General features: G+C 60.5%; 1 protein-coding gene across 2 annotated transcripts; it reads left to right on the forward strand.

Moving 5' to 3' along the window:
* TGM2 (transglutaminase 2) lies at positions 1-14,850 on the forward strand. 2 transcript variants are annotated; one of them, XM_055722049.1, is made up of 13 exons: positions 1-273; positions 2,579-2,758; positions 5,082-5,324; positions 6,485-6,603; positions 7,456-7,584; positions 8,209-8,389; positions 9,455-9,587; positions 9,715-9,818; positions 9,957-10,196; positions 10,355-10,627; positions 13,140-13,300; positions 13,543-13,679; positions 13,978-14,850. In XM_055722049.1, the coding sequence occupies exons 1-13, from the start codon at positions 264-266 to the stop codon at positions 14,132-14,134; spliced, it is 2,067 nt and encodes a 688-aa protein (XP_055578024.1). In that variant the 5' UTR covers positions 1-263; the 3' UTR covers positions 14,135-14,850. The 2 variants fall into 2 exon arrangements, with proteins under 2 accessions (XP_055578024.1, XP_055578023.1); XM_055722048.1 differs by lacking the exon at positions 1-273 and adding an exon at positions 460-990.
* Positions 14,851-16,109: the final 1,259 nt, after the last annotated feature.

Raw genomic sequence — 16,109 nt, forward strand, 5'->3', positions numbered from 1 at the left:
GGGAGCCGAGCCCCCGGAGGCTTGGGTTTGTTTTTTTGTTGGGGAGGTGGTTTTTTAAATAGGTGGGACCGAAACCACGCCGTTTCTTGGAAACTTGTGTTTTCCCTTTTTTCCCTCGCCATCCCGGCCGCGGGGGTGTGCACGGCGGCAGCGGGCGCCTATAAACGGGGCGGGCGGCGGGGCAGAGTGGCGGGCGCTGAGGGGCAGCTCCCGGCACCGGGACCAGCACCGGGACCAGCACCGGGACCCCAGCGCAGGGCACCATGGCCGAAGGTAAGACCACAGGGTGACCCCCTCCCGCAGCGCCCGGGGTTTCCGGCCCACGGGAGCCCCCCACCCCCGGGCGCCCTCCCCCCGCCCCCCCCGCCGCCGCCCCGGCACCTGCCCGGCAGCGCAGCGCTCCCGCAGCCGGGGCTCGGCCGCACCGGCAGCCGCTGGCCGCTCGCCCACTGCCCGGCAAAAGAGCCGCTCGCCGCCCTGCCGGCTCTCGCCAAGGGCCATAGGGAACGGGACAGACCGAAACAGCGGACGGCGACGACCAGAAAGGCGCGGTGCTGTGCGGGGTCCACACCTTCCCTCCCGCTGCAGCTACAGGGCTCTGCGGCCGGAGCGGTGCCACTATTTGCAGCACGAAGTTCGGTGCTATTTAAAGCTTTCACTGCTCTTGGAGAAGAGCGTTGACAGCCGGACTAGGGGCATGCACCTACGTTCCACCCTAGTTTAAGGAGGATTTCTGGAGGCTCCGTTATGTAATGCTTCTGGCCTTCAGAAATCGCTCCACGGGGGTGGCTTTTCAGAGCTTGTGTGAGGGGGCAAGGACAACCCCCTGCCTCCCACAGAGCCATCTCCAACATCCCAGGGAACGGGACTGTGCCATACCGACGGGCACGCCAGGTGAGACGGCATCACTGCTCCAGTGCTGCAGGCTGTCCTGGCTCCGTGGGCTCCCGGCACCACAGCAGCGGTGCCAGCGTGGGTCCTTCTGGTCAGGTACTGACACAGGCACCACTGGTGCCTGGCACAGAGCTGAGCAGCTACACACCAGGCAGCTCTTGTTCCTGTGTGCTGGTGCCTGGGACCCCACTGCTACCTGCACACCCTGGCAGCACTGGAGCCCCCTCCCCGCCCACCTCTTGGCACCGATCAGTTCGGGAAGAGGCACCTGTGCTTTGAAAAATCTGCTTTTTGCTAAATCCACTGAGGATGATAAGCCTGGGTGACTGGGACAAGGAGGAGCCCCGGTGCTGCTCTGTTAATATGCTTATTTGCAACAAGTTTGGCTCCGTGGCAGTGAGGTTTGCACTCATGCAGTTCACGTGCTGTAGCATGGAACCATGTTTCTGCTTACAAAGGGGGATGTGGCAAAGAAAAGGACCTTTCTGTGCTCTGTCCCTGCTCCAGGGACTTTGCTCTTACTTATGGACAGTCCCAGCTCTCAGTAGTGTGGTGGGAACCAGTGATGAGCCAGACGCACGCTGTGGGGTCCCCATGCACAGAGAGCTAGGAGCAGGGTTTCCATTTAGCTCGGGGAACAGTGAGCTCAGGGCCAGCTGTTTCCATCGGGCCTTGGTCTCTGGAGGGCTTGGTGACAACCACGTGCTGGCACCGGGAAGGGGACAGCCAGGGAGAGCTGTGGCACAGGGGCAACGAACAGAGCATCGCCCCTCCAAGCCGTCCTGGTCCCTGGCTGGTGCTGAGCTCGCTGTATGCTCTCCTGCACTCAACGCTTTTGCTTATTCTGGCAACTAACGCATTGCTGGCGGAGCATTCGGGGGTCACTGGCCTTGAGCGATGATGAACAATATCGCATGCTCCAGCGCAGCGCCTGGGGCGGCGGGGATGCAGCCGTTGTCTGCTCGGGGCTGGGCTGGGAGGCAGAGCAGGGCAGAGCGCCTGAGGCTGGGTAATCAGACACCCTCTTTGTCATGGACTTTACAGTCAGTCACACCAATTTGTCAGCAGTCACAGAACAGTAAAGCTGGTGGAGAGCTGCCCTCAGCCTGGCTGAGGCACAGAGCCATCCCTAACATTCCCTGGGCTCAGCGGCTCTCATTTGGGGTGGGGGCACGCATACAGCAATCCCCAGCCGACGGGCCCCAAGCTTCCCAGAAAGCGGAGGTGGGCACTGGGCTTTGCTCCAGTGCTGGCTGCTGTGAGCCATGTACCTGGTACAGCTCTGGCAGCACATGGTGCCCCTCCTCTGTGGTGATACTGCGGAGAGCAGCACCACAGCACAAGAAATATGGCACAGAGCTTGGTTGCCAGCTGGCTGCAGGACCTCTGCCCCTGCCCTGGCAAGGTCGCAGCATACGATGTGAGCCCAGCCTGCAGAGCCCTCCAGGAGGGATGCTTAGAGCCCAGCATGGCCGTGGTGCCCAGGGCTATGCCGGACGTACCAGGGGCAGACAGGGCAGCTTGGGCAGAGGAGGCTGCTAAACCCTGTCACCAAGGTCCACAAATGCAGGGCTGACAGCAACCCCTTCTGCCCAGGTGCAGGGGCTGCGTGTGCAGGGCACAGCTGAGCCCTGAGGCCAGCAGCACGGCAGAGGGGATGGCTGTACACACTCTGCCTTTGCAGATCTGGTGCTGGAGACATGGGACCTGCAGTGCGAGCGCAACGGCCGGGAGCACCGGACAGCAGAGATGGGCTGCCAGCAGCTGGTGGTGCGGCGGGGACAGCCCTTCATCATCACCCTGCACTTCTCAGGCAGGGGCTACGAGGAGGGGGTGGATAAACTCGCCTTCAACGTCGAGACAGGTGAGTGCCACCATGCCCTACGTCGTGAGTGAGCATCTGCTGCAGGGCAAGCTGCCCTCTGCCCCAGGTTTGCCCCGTGCTCATGTGGGTGCTGTGCCGAGGCCCCCGACCCATCTCACACAGTCCCAGTCCCCTCCCGACAGAAGCTGGTGCCATGCACAGCTTTTATACTGAGAGAGAAAAGGTGGAAACTTGGCTCCTTAACAAGAGCCAAAGGGAAGCAATAAAGAAATAAAACAAAAAACCTGCCACTTCCTCCTCCTCCTCCCACGGCTGAGCCAGACTTGGGGCCATGCCAGAGCTGATGGCTCACTGGGAAGTGCCTTGGCTGAGGCCGGGGAACCCACCCAAGTCTCTTGCCCTTCTGAGAAACACCAGCAAAAGCCAAACTTTTCAGCCAGAGGGTTTCTCAGCACTTCTGCTGATGGTCCTTTTACCCAGCCACCCCGTCACTCAGGCATCCCCAGAGTGGGGTTTGCTCAGGAAACACAAACCCTGGAGGAAAGGAAACATTCCCACTGAGCCTCCCCGAGCAGTACCGGAGATGGTATGTGGGAACAGCATCCAGCAGGTCCCTGGGGTTCCACGCTGGGGGCTTCTTCTGTGGCTGCTGCTGCAGCCCTGGCCAGAGCCTGCTGAGGGTGGCAGGGACACGGTGCAGCCACCGGGCAGGGGCTTGGCCCCTGCCAGCTCGGAGCAAAGGGAGAGGAAACTTTCTTGGGCAAGAATTATTTTGGAGCAACAGTGTCCTGCTGCATCAACCAGGCCAGAATTCAAAGTGAAACTGCACCCGGGTTTCCTTGCAGTGCAAACACTCTACTTCTTTCCCCAAAAAAGCTCCAGTCCTGCCATGGGGTCACAAACATGAACCCAGCACCACCCAGCTTCAACCTAAACCAGCAGCTCCCCTGTTGCTTCCCAGTCCCAAGGCAGCTGTGGCAGGGGTCTGTCCACCCACCGGCTCTTTATGATGCCATGCCGCATCCCGGGCAATCCCCAGCTGGTTTTGCAAGCGAGGAGGAGCCCCCGCGGCGCAGCCTCCTAGGGTGAAGGCAGAGGCTGACGGCAGCTGCCATGGGGCTGGAGTGCAGCCCGGACGCTTGCAGAAAAAGGGCAAAGGTGCTCTGGGTCTTACAAAGGCATGTGGTGACGCTGCATCCCCAGAGGTGGCCCCGGCACGTCCATCACTGCATCGGGACCCGCAGCCCTGGTGGGGCAGGGGCTGCCACACGTGAACCCCACCTCACCCTGGGACAGCAGAGCTGAGGACATGTGCCATGGCAGGAAGGAGGGGAATGGCTCCGTGCACAGTTAGAGCCTGTATTTCTAAAGCAGCCGTGTTTGAAGAGCCCTGCTCAGGTGCCTGCGGGGATGCTGTGGGCTTTGCAGGCAGGGAGGAGGAAGAAGAAGAGGAGGAGGCAGGCTCCTGTGGCTGCTCATCCCCACAGCAGCGCCAGGCTGACCCTTGCCAAAAGGACACGGTTACCTCAATCCGGCCTCCCCGAAAGGACAGAGAGGAGAAACTGTGTCACTCTCATGAGTTCATGAGTATTTTTGGTGACTCGCCTAGTGTCCTGCCCATGCCGTGGGTGAAGGCTGGCAGGGCACCCAGGGCTGCACGCCTGGCACGGGGGAGTGGACAGTGGTGGCACCACCAACCTGGCTGCCGGCCAGCCCTGCACAGGCACTGGCATTGCCACCACACCGTGCTCGGCTGGGCTGGCTGTCACCGGTCCCCAGTGGAGCAGTGCTGGGAGCCGGCCCAATGCAGGTGGCGTGGGTGCAGCTGCTGCTCAGAGGGGCCAGCCGGGATCACGCTGTCCTCGGCTCCAGCGCTGCAGCCACTGATGTAATCGCTAATCATGGGATGTTTGCAGCAACGCCTGAGGCTGCGCACATGTAGTGGGGCTCCTGCCAGGAGCACCCCGGTGGTGATGGGGGCGCTGGGGTTTGCAGCCGGGACTCCCACACGTGGGGCTGCAGCAGGACCGGGCTGCAGTGGGACTTGGCGGCCCCGGTGCAGCCTCGGGAAGGAGGCATGGCTCTGTGGGAAGGGGGGGCACCCCCTCTGCTCTCTTGGCCCTGGGGCACATGTGGGGTGAGTCCCCCTCCCTGCTGCCCCTTCCCAGACAGCAAGGGATGTGCCTGAGCTTCCTGCGGCTGGGCTGCCCTGTGGCCCCAGCACCCAACAAACCAGTGACCATTCCTGTATTGCGAGAGCCAAGGTCTGGGCAGCCACCACAGGGCAGGGGGCACAGGAGCACCACGGGGCAGGTCCCCTTGGCACAAGCACTGGGAGAGCTGTTGTGCTGCTTCTTGGCAGGGCCCTGCCCCATCGAGACGTCGGGAACCAAATCCCACTTTGCCGTGACCGACTTCCCAGAAGAATCGGGCTGGAGCGCCGTGGTCCAGCAGCAGGATGGGGACTCGCTCTCCATCTCGCTCTGCTCCCCTGCCAGCGCCTGCATCGGCCGCTACAGCCTGACGCTGGAGACCTCCACCGGCTACCAGGGCACCAGCTGCCACATAGGCCACTTCGTTCTGCTCTTTAATGCCTGGCACCCAGGTGAGGCTCTCACCTTCCTGAGACCTGGGGCTCCCGGGTAAGGAGAGCACAAGCCACCCCCCAGCTCTGCTGGGGCAGCGCATCCCCATGGGTCTCACACCACTGCAGACCCCAAGTGCCCCAGGCCCTGCCCTGAGCTTATGTCTAAGCAGAAATCCCTACTTTGCTTCCACCTCCACATGGTCCCCACAGCAGGTCAGGGCCATGAGCACAGTCCCCTACCCCAGGACACACACAGCCCCTTTGCCAGCCCCCCAAACACCCTACCCGAGCTGCCCCATCGGAGCTCACCACTGCAGTGCTGGTGTGAAGCCCTGAACAGCTCCCAGCTGGGCACTGGGCAGAAGAAAAGCCCCTAATTGCCCCCGATTGCCCCCACCTGGCCCTGCCTGCCTGCCTCACCCCCAGCCCCAGGACCAGCACCCCGCTGTGGGCTCGGGGACCAGCCCTGGGTGTTCCTGTCCCGGTGAAACTCAGGCAGCCTGACACAGAAGGGAGGCTCCGTGCTGCAGGGTGGAATGACCCTGTGCAAACAACAGCCGGGATTTTCATCTATCCACGTCCTTCCTCTGCCCCGAGGAGCAGCCCCCTGCCCCGCTCTCGGCTCCCCCGGCAGACCTGGCTGACATGGCGTTTCCTGAATCCCCAATGCTCCGTGTCGGCTCTGCCGAGATAAGGAGCTTTAGGAAGCTTCGCTCACCCAGCACTGTGCCAAGCATTGGTGCTGGGGATGTTATGTGTTGGGTTTTTTTCTGAAAATATTTCCAGTAAATAGTGATTTTTCCAGCAGTAACTGCTGTGCAAGCAAAATGGCTTCAGCAGTGATCTCAGCCAGTGCTCCCAGTTCCCACTGCTTGCTTCTCCCACCAGGGAGGTCTCCCCTCCTGGGAAAAGACCCAACTCCATAAAATAAAAGGGAGGAAGGAGAAATGAGGAAGAATGGAGAAGGAATCACAAGCCTGCTGACAATTTCCCATCAGCTCAAATCAAGCTGCGTTGAAATCCTCCAGCAGCTTTTTCAGACGGGAGCAGTTCCAGCCCTGTTGCCTCATTTCCCACCAGACACATCCCCTGTTACTGCCGGGCATGTCCCTGGGGAGGGGGGAGCCCTGAGGCGGGGGGGGACAGAGCCTGCTCCCCATCTCTTGCTCTCCCCGCAGAGGACACGGTTTTCCTCCGAGACGAGGATGAGCGCTGTGAGTACGTGCTGTCCCAGCAGGGTCTCATCTACCAGGGCACCTGTGACTACATCACCTCTGTCCCCTGGAACTTTGGCCAGGTGAGTGGGGCATGGCCCCCAGGAGCCCCGGGACCCCCGGCCAAGCCCAGCTCCGTGCAGCCCTGGCACTGCAGGGCAGAGGGGCTGGTGCCACATGTGTGCCCCGAACATGGCCAGCACCTTGGGGATGATCTGGCCCCGCCATGCAGCCGTGGGACAAACAAGCCAAGCTCTCATTTCCAAGAAGGGAACGTGCTGACTTCAAAGCGTGGCAGGGTGAGGGGAGCGTTCTTGCATGGCTCCTGGGGGCCCTGGGGCCGCACGCTCCTAATCGGGGTGGCCACGCTGCACCGGGAGCCAGCACCCGATAACACACTCCCTGGTGCCATGCTGGCCATGCCGATAAGGCAGCAGCCGTGCCCCAAGATGCAGCCCCCCCCCCCCACTGGGCCCCAGCACAGGGGACCCCCAGCCGCCCCCCCAAGCCCCGGGCTCTCCCAGAGGGTCTGCGGGGCTGGCAGGAGCAGGACAAGCACTCGGTTCAGGGCAGGGCTGTGAGTCACCCGGTGATGGGAAATCGGTGGTTTTCCCCAAGGTCAGCTCCGTGCCTGACGCTGGTGCAGGGGTGGCTGCAGGGAGCAGGATCTGGCCCCAGCGCGAGGGCAGGAGCTCGCCCTTGGGCTTCACAGCCTGAGCCCCACCAGCTGCAGCGCCAACCCCTTGTCACGGTGGCACAAATGGGGGATGTCACTTAGCAGGCACTGGCTCGGGGAGAGGACCCTGGAGATGCGTGACCCCTGTGTGCCAGGCAGCTCTGCTTGCAGGGGCATCGTGGTGAGCCAGGGCGTGAGGCGGGAGAGCCTCCGTGTGCCAGGGGGGCCTCACACACCTTGTCTCCCCTCTCTGCACCAGTTTGAGGATGACGTCTTGTCCATCTGCCTCAAGCTGCTAGACACAAACCCCAAATTCCTGAGGGACCAGAACCAGGACTGCTCCCACCGCAATGACCCCGTGTACATCGGCAGGGTGATGAGTGCCATGGTGAGTCCTGTAGAGCTCTGGCCACCAGCGCACCCAGAGGGGTGGCCCCATGTCCCCTGGGGCGCAAACCTCCCTCTTGCTGTCCCCCCAGCTACAGCCTGCAACTACAACTGTGACAGAGGTGGCATTTGCCATTCCCCACTCTGGTCACACCATTTTCCCTCCCTGGGGTGTTTCACATCCCCTTTCCAACCTTTCCTGCTATTGCTCTTATATCACATACACGTGTAAGAGCTTTCTAAGAGAAGAGAGATAGCAGAGGTGGGCACACACCACCCCAGGAGCAGCCTTTGCTCCTTGCTGGCTGCTGCAGGTGATAATCACACCCAAACTCCCAGGCAGGAGGACATGCTTCTCAAATCCATCCCCAGTTAGCACATCCCCACTCTCCCACCCTGTGCCTCCCCAGCAACTCGGGATGTAGGCGGAGGCGGTGGCGGTGTAAGACCACACTGGGATGCACACAGATGCTCTTGCACCACATCGCCTGCATCCCGGTGAGCTCTTGCACAGCTCCAGGTTGGCGAGGTGGTGACGGCATGTGTGAGCTGGGGGAAGGCACTTTCCCTCCCTCACCAGCCTGCTCCTGCCCCATCCATCGCAGCCCCTCTTGTCGTGCCACAGATAAATTGTAATGATGAGGACCTGGGGGTGCTGGCGGGGCGGTGGGACAACCATTACGAAGATGGGACGAGCCCGATGGCCTGGATCGGGAGCGTGGATATTCTCAAGAGGTGGAAGAAGTTTGGGTGCCAGCCCGTCAAATATGGCCAGTGCTGGGTCTTCGCTGCTGTGGCGTGTACTGGTGAGATCAGCCATCTCCTGTCTCCCCTTCCCTGCAGGTTGGGGTCACCCATGTCCCCCCTGTCTCCCTGCCCTCCACCTGCTCCCTGTGCTGCAGCAGGAGGGAACCGCTAGGGCTGATTACAATTAGCCTGCAATGATTGCTTAGCAATTAAGCTCTCTGTTATTCTAAGTTCTCAGGAAACGGAGGGAAAAAAATTATAGAAAAGAGCTCTGGCTTTTCAATTAGCAGAGAGGGAGGAGCTGGATGTACTGCACAGAAGAAAAGCAGCTTTAAGGTCAAGTTTACAATAGTCATGAATCCACTGAAATAAAAATAATTTCACTGCCATCAGGGCAGTCGGGCTGGGGCAAAAGAGAAGAAAAATTCCAGGCTCGCTTCTGTTGTGAAATGCATGCACACACTTGTGCAATTTTGCCCTGAGAAAAGCGCTGTACTTGCAGGGATGCATGAGCGCATGTGTGCATTTATGTATCACAGATATACGAGATCCTTTTTAGAGGAGAGAAATAGCGAAAAACTAAAGTGGATCTTCTGCAACTCACAGAAGTTTATAGCTTTCCTTTGAAGCATTGTAACTACCTCCTGTTCCCCAGGGAGCTCCGCTCGCAGTAAAAGGCAGCTGTGAGATTAAACAAGAGGTTGCCGTGCGCTGCTGCCCGTGCACTCCCTCAAAAGCGCTCACAGCCGCTTTTTTGCCTTTTTTCTACTGCAATATCAAAACCCAGCAGACTGTCGGTGCCGCGTGCCACCCATCTTGCCCACAGCACACCGAGCCCCATGATGACTGCAGGAACTGGCTCGTCCTGGGGATCAGTCCCCAGGCACCTCTCCAAGGGGGAAAGGGAAGGGCAGGAGCTGCGCAGACCCAGGGCTCCTTGGGGCAGGAGCTGTGCAAACCTGGGGCTCTATGGGATGGGAGCCGTGCAAACCCAGGGCTGCCCAGGACAGGAGCTGTGCAAGCCATGGGCTGTGCAAACGTGGAGCTCCATGGGGTGGGAGCTGTGCAAATCCAAGGCTGTGCAAACCCGGGACCCCACCTCACCCTGCCCTGCCTCCCTGCAGTCATGCGGTGCCTGGGGATCCCCAGCCGGGTGGTGACCAACTACAGCTCAGCCCACGACACCAATGGCAACCTGGTCATTGACCGCTACCTCAACGAGTCAGGGGACTTGCAGCAGTCCAAGGAGAAGATTTGGTGAGTAGCATGGTGGGACCCCAGCTTGCCCACCCCCAGGGCAGTGTTGACTCTTCCCCAGTACTTCCCCAGAGCCCGGCGGGTGCTGGGGGAGGCTGAGGCCCCTTTGTCCTGGCTTCCCTTGCAGGAACTTCCACTGCTGGATAGAGTCCTGGATGGCCCGTCCAGACCTGGCACCCGGCTACGATGGGTGGCAGGTGCTGGACCCAACACCCCAGGAGAAGAGCGAAGGTACGGCACACCCCACGCTGGCACTGCATCCCGCCCCACACCTCTGACATGGCGGGGTCTCCCCCCACCGCAGCCATGTCCCACCACGCTGGTGGCCAAACCCTGGGTGGTCGGTGATGGCGGCTCCGCTCCCTACAGGGGTTTTCTGCTGCGGGCCGGCCCCGGTCCGAGCCATCAAGGAGGGCGACCTGCAGCTGAAGTACGACATTCCCTTCGTCTTCGCGGAGGTGAACGCTGACCTGGTGTACTGGGTGGTGAAGCACGATGGGTCGCAGAAGAAAAGCACCCAGTCCTCGCTCGTGGGGAAGAACATCAGCACCAAGAGTGTAGGCAGGGACAGCAGAGAGGACATCACCCACAACTACAAGTACCCAGAGGGTACGGGGCAGCAGTGGGGGCAGAGACGGGTGGGGGTGGCTGCTGGGACACAGCGGGGAAACAATTAATTAATGCAACTGCACCAGGAGAGCAGAAGCAGCCTGGACCATGCTCCCCCGGACCCCCCTGGGAATGATGTGTTTTCTCATGCACGACAGGGTCTGAAAAGGAAAGAGAAGTGTTTGCGAAGGCAGAGCATGAGAGGAGCTCTCTCGGGGAGGACGACGAGGGGCTGCACGTCAGGATCAAGCTGTCGGAGGGTGCAAACAACGGCTGCGACTTCAATGTCTTCGCTGCCATCAGCAACAACACAGACACAGAGCGAGTCTGCAGGCTCATGCTGTGCGCCCGGACTGCCAGCTACAACGGCACTGTTGGGCCCCAGTGTGGCATGAAGGACCTGCTGAACGTCACCCTTGCGCCCCGGGCAGGTAAGAGATCTGCTGGCAGTGAGGACAGGAGGCTTCGGTGAGGGCTGGGTCAGGTCAGCAATTTTTCCATGTTCAGCTCCCAGGGTCTGCAGTGAAGCTGTGGTTCTGGGGTGGGGGCCGGGGCCAGGTCCCCCCAGCAAAGCAGCGCTGCCACTGGGTTTGGGCTCTGCGCCGACAGCTTTCCAGAGAGGAAACCTGGTCACAGCCGCCCACTCCGTGCACACGACAGCTGAGCGACAATAAGCGCTGGGTACGTCCCGTTGGTGTGGGGAGCCACGAGCAGCAGGACAGGCTTCAGGCTCGCACAGAGTCCCCCAGCCCCGCTCAGGACCTGAGGGCCAGCACCAGCTCCCCAAAAACATGGTGTGAGCCAAGGGCAGGTTTTGCTGGCAGCCTTCTCCATCCTTGTTTCTCCAGCCTGGCATGAGAACTGCCGGTGCCACAGGGGCGATGGTACCCCCTCCCTCTGCCTGTATCCCCTTGTTTGTACCACCACCACCGGTTCGCCAGGTCGGCATGCTCTAGGCTGGCACAGGGCAGCGACTGGAAGAGTTTGTTTAATCCCATGGAAAAACAGCAGCATTAAAGCATGGGCAGGGGCTGGGCAGCACGGACAGCCAGCACCCAGAGATGGTGCTGGGGCACTTCTCCATCTGACAGCCCCATGCCATGTCACCCCCATTTGCCAGCGACTGCCTCGGCAGGCAAAGCCCCAGGCTGGTGGGGGCTTGTGCAAGCTGCAGCTCCAGCACAAGGCTGCTCAGTGAACGATGCCTCCTTCGGGGTCTTCCTCCTTATTTATCTACTACTGTGGATTTTTAATCTTTGATGAAAGGATACGGAACATTGCTCAGGCAGGGCGCAGGAAAGGCATTTAGAGCAGGACTAAAGTCACTGCCATTACATCCATCATGCCCAGGGAGCAAGCTGCATGCATCCCAAGGCTGCTGTCCCAGAGAGCTCTGTTGCACTTGTCTGCATCCCTCTCTTGCTCTTCCATACACCTCTGCTTTGCAAGCTGGAGCCGGGCCAGGCTGGTCTCTGAACAGGATTTTCCCACAAGGCAGGGAGAGCGGGACTGACCTCAGGTCAGCTCCAAGAGCACGGTCCCAGGCTGGGGGGAAGCAGAGGGTGCTGGGTTTTGACAGCCACAGCAGCACTGGAGCTCTCGGCATCTCCTCCTTGTGTGGGCGCAACGTTTCAGTCCTGGTGCAGGCCAGCTGAACTTTCCTTTGACTTTGTTACAAATTACCATTACCGCCTGGTAATTAAACCAGAGTTTTGATTTATGTCAAGTTTTCCACAGACCCTTCAGGGTTTAGAAACGTAATACATCTGCTGTCCTGGAACAGCCTAATTTTTAATCTACACCAAAATCTGCTCTCCTAACCAGGCCCGTAACAAATGTAGCGCTCGGCTCTCTGCTATTTATTGAGATCCATTAAGGGAATAACAAATGTGCCTGCTTTTGCTGCTGCGGAGCAGGATGCTGCCTTTGCTCCTGCTGGCAAAGCCCTCCCCGTGGCGTCGGCGCTGGCAGGTACCAGCACCTGTAGAGCTGCTCCAGAACCTTCTGCTGGGCTGGATGGGGACAGCAGGGGCCACATGGTGCCCAGCCCACCAGAGGGGCCCTGCTGGCCTTTAGAGTCTTTAATGTTCCCATCCACAAGTTAATCTAACATCATTTTCTCTGAAGCTTTAACTATGAGCTCCTGAAGCTTCTTCCCCCAGCATGTGCTTGGGAACGCAGACCCCAGGACTCCCAGACCACAGCCTTTCAGGAGCCCCTCCGCTCCATGCTGGCACGGGGAGCCCAGCTGGAGCGGTGCTGGGCCCGTCCCTCTCCCCGCAGCCTCAGCCCTTTATGTCCTGCCCCGGGAACGCCAAGCTTCACTTCCAGTGGTCACGGCCTCCCCAGGGTCCTTCCCCAAGACAGCTCCGCAGCTGGCTGCCATCTGCCTCTCCCGCTCAGCACAAGACCACCCAGTCCCCAAAGGGCTTTGGGATAAACAGGGCTCCGAGCTGAGCAAGGGCAGCTGCCAGGGAGCTGGGCTGTCTCCCGCCACCGGCTGTGAGGGCTGGCAAAGCCCCTCCAGGGCCCTGGCGCAGGCGCATCCCTGCGTGGGTGGCAGCAGCACCAGCACCCCAGGGACCCAGCTGCGCACTTGACTGGCTGCAAGTGTCAATGGCTCATTTGGGAAACGTCAGTGATCTGGGGCTTGATGACAGCTAGCTAAATATAACCTATTTTCTTTTGGAAATGATAAGGATTGACATCCCCCAGCACAGGCTTGTTTGTGGGCTCATGGTGCTGTGCTCACCTCATGATGCCCCTTCCCCACATAGGGACCCAAGTGCTGCGGGGACCCCAGTTCCCCCATCCTTGCAAGGCACCTGGAGAAGCTCCTGGGGAGCCCACAGCATCCCAGCAGCAGCTGGGTGCCAGTGCAGGGCCGTGGGTGCTGGGCTGGGAAGGGGGTGAGTCCTGACCCCACTCTGCTTCCCCTTCCAGAGAAGACCGTGCCCCTGTGCATCCTGTACGAGAAGTACAGGGAGAGCCTGACCCAGGACAATCTCATCAAGGTGGTGGCTCTCCTAACAGAGTACCAGACTGGCAACATTGCCGTGGCCATGAGGGATGTCTACATCCAGAATCCAGAGATCAAGATCAGGGTAAGGGCCCCAGACCCTGTCCCAGGTAGGTCTGGGGGGAACACTTCCCCTTGACGGGGGTTGCTGCGATCACCATGGGGGGTTGCTCTCAGTGACCCAAGCCCTAGGGCAACCCCACAGTGGTGGGGCTTCAGCAGCATCCCCGGGGACCTGCCTCAGCCCCACCAGGCTCGGGGTGGCAGGGGGAGCACCATGGCCCCCAGGCATGGCAGTGCTGGGGGTCCAACCCCTCCTGCTTGCAGGTTTTAGGGGAGCCGATGCAGAAGCGGAAGCTGGTGGCAGAGATCAGCCTGGTGAACCCCCTCACAGACCCCCTGAACAACTGCGTGTTCGTGGTGGAAGGTACCGGCCTCACCGACGGGCAGCGGATCAAGGAGCTGTAAGAGCTTTTCCCGTTGGGAATGGGGTGGAATTTTGTGCCTGGAGCCCTCCAGGGAGGGCAGCCCTGGGGCCTGGCTCCGCTATGGACACAGTGGGAGCTGGGGCTACGCTGGTTGCTGCAGGGCACAGGGGCTTTGAGCATCTGTGCGTCACTGGGGAGGGGGGCTTGGCCACACCACAGGGGGGTCCCTGCTTCCCAGGGTCCCAGCTCCCTTCGGCAGCATGGTGGGCACAGGGAGGGTGATGGATTGTGGGGAGGGAGAGGGGCCACCCTGCTGACCCCTGCCCTCCTGCAGTGAGGAGCCCGTGCAGCCGCAGGCTGAGGTCAAGTTCAGGCTGGATTTCGTGCCATACCAGGCGGGGCTGCGCAAGCTGATGGTGGACTTCGAGAGTGACAAGCTGATGGGGGTGAAGGGCTACCGCAATGTCATCATTGCGCCCCAGCCCAAGTGAGCGGCCACCTCCGCCCCTGCTGCCCCAGAGACCCTGCCTCTCCTCCTGCTCAGGGGCTCACCAGCTCCCCGCTCGCTTTAGCCCAAGATGGTCCCAGAGACGCATGGAAGGATGACTGCCAAAGCCTAGCGCGACCCCAGCGCAGTGGCTGCGGTGCCATGCTCTTCCCCAGGGCACTGGGTGCTGCAGGGAGAGAAGCAATGGGGCCTTCGGGGGCTCCCTGAGGCAGCTGCTCGATTCATCACCTTTCCCTCACCCTGTGGGGTGGAAATGTCCCTGTCCCACCTGTCCCCCAGCCTGGCTGCAGCAGGGACCCCTGGAGCCCAGCACGGCCAGGCCATGGCCAGCCCCCTCCTCCTCCTGCAGCACTGGCAGCCCCAGGCTGCAGAGCAGATTTCATAACCAAACCGCAGAACAACTTTCTCCAGCACTGACTGCACCTCAGCCATGCCCACGCGTGCCATTGCCATTCGGTAGAGAAAAGATTGTATACTGTGAGCACAAAGCTGTTTATATGCTACCGACATATACAACAAATCTGTTTATAGCTATATAAATATATACTGCATATAAGCCTACTGCACAGGTAGAGCAGGGTATTCGCTTTAACAACCGTTCCTGTTGCTGCAAACAGCATGCAGTGTGGGATGGGACATTACCTTGACATGAGTTAACTAAGCCAGCACTGAATAAAAACTCTATTTTTCACTTTTAAAGCCAGACCCGGCTCTTCCTGAGCATCCTCCCGGAACAGAGGCACCCAGCAGCTCCTCGCCCAATGCCCAAGCGGGTGCACCCCCAGCCCAGCACTGAGGCTTTGGGTTTATTGCTGTGGCCAGCACTTTGCTGCAGTAAAGCCACGCTGTCAGCCCTGGTTTAGCCACCTCCTCTGCCCTGAGCCACAGAGCCAGCACACCCTGGCATTCCTGGGGTGCTCTGCAGCTCGGGGGTTGTACCCGGAAAAAGCCGTGACCCCTGCGACTTGGCAGCACCCACAGCGTGGGGTAAACCCGTGCTCAGCCTCCACGGCAGCATGGCCCCAGAGGCCAAGGCAGATGCCACATGTTTCTGGCGCGTTTCTCCGGTAGCAGAAACAGCACAGTGCTGCAACTGCACAAGGAAGAAGAGAGAAAATTCATACAGGAAATCAGAACAGGTTTTGCACGCCCAGGTTCTCAGGGTTACCTACGGGCAGCTGCCAGCACAGCCGAAGAAAGCGCAGGCCAGCAGCCAAAGGATGAAAACCCATCCTGGGAGCGAGGGAAAAGGGGTGGCTCAGTGCAGGGTTGCAGGAGGAACGGGGGTCAAGCACTTCCCAGAGCACAACCCTCCCACTTTCTCCCCACAAACATCGTGAGAGCCTCCCTGCCTGTTACACAAACGCCATAAAAAAACATTACAGAACTGATGGCCTCCAGCTGCAGCCAGGGGCTCCCGCACCCGCAGCGGCCCCAGGCTGAGGGGACGCACCAGCCCAGGCACTGCCTGCCCGAACTGGGGGACAGTCTGTAGCAGCCGGGGTCCCCGCTCGGTGGGCATGCACCCGGCTGGGGCTGGGCCCCCTGTCCCGGCCACAATCCGGGGTGGATGGGGGCTGGGAGCATTCCCTACCCAGCACAACCTATCCTCCAGCTTCCCCTTCTGTTTAAGATGAGCTAACATCTCCACGTGCAGCTGCTGGCCTCTCCCAGGGCCGGCTGGGTGCCCATGGCCAGACACCCCAGCGCCCGGCTCTGCTCAGCCCGGGGCAGCCCCAGCCTCAGCTTCTGCCCCAGGCAAGTGGCTGGGGTGGGCACTGCCAGGTCAAGGATTTGTGCGTGGCAGCAGGTTATTTGGCTGACAAAATCTTTCAAGATGACCCTCTTCCAGGATGGCCCTGTGGTCCTTCTCCCCCTACCCTGGGGAGGTTTAACCACCACCGCTCTCCATCCTGCTTTCTCGAACGCAACCAGAGCGCGCAGCTGGGACCACCATG

Source organism: Falco cherrug, chromosome 10 (assembly GCF_023634085.1).
Source record: "Falco cherrug isolate bFalChe1 chromosome 10, bFalChe1.pri, whole genome shotgun sequence".
In the NCBI taxonomy this organism is placed as follows: domain Eukaryota; kingdom Metazoa; phylum Chordata; class Aves; order Falconiformes; family Falconidae; genus Falco; species Falco cherrug.

Excerpts from the sequence above, each read along its gene's own strand:
- TGM2 (XM_055722048.1), top strand. The coding sequence starts at position 753 with ATGCTTCTGGCCTTCAGAAATCGCTCCACGGGGGTGGCTTTTCAGAGC. Across the intron at positions 6,604-7,455 it reads TCCCCTGGAACTTTGGCCAG|TTTGAGGATGACGTCTTGTC; the intron begins GTGAGTGGGGCA and ends TCTCTGCACCAG. Across the intron at positions 8,390-9,454 it reads CGCTGCTGTGGCGTGTACTG|TCATGCGGTGCCTGGGGATC; the intron begins GTGAGATCAGCC and ends GCCTCCCTGCAG.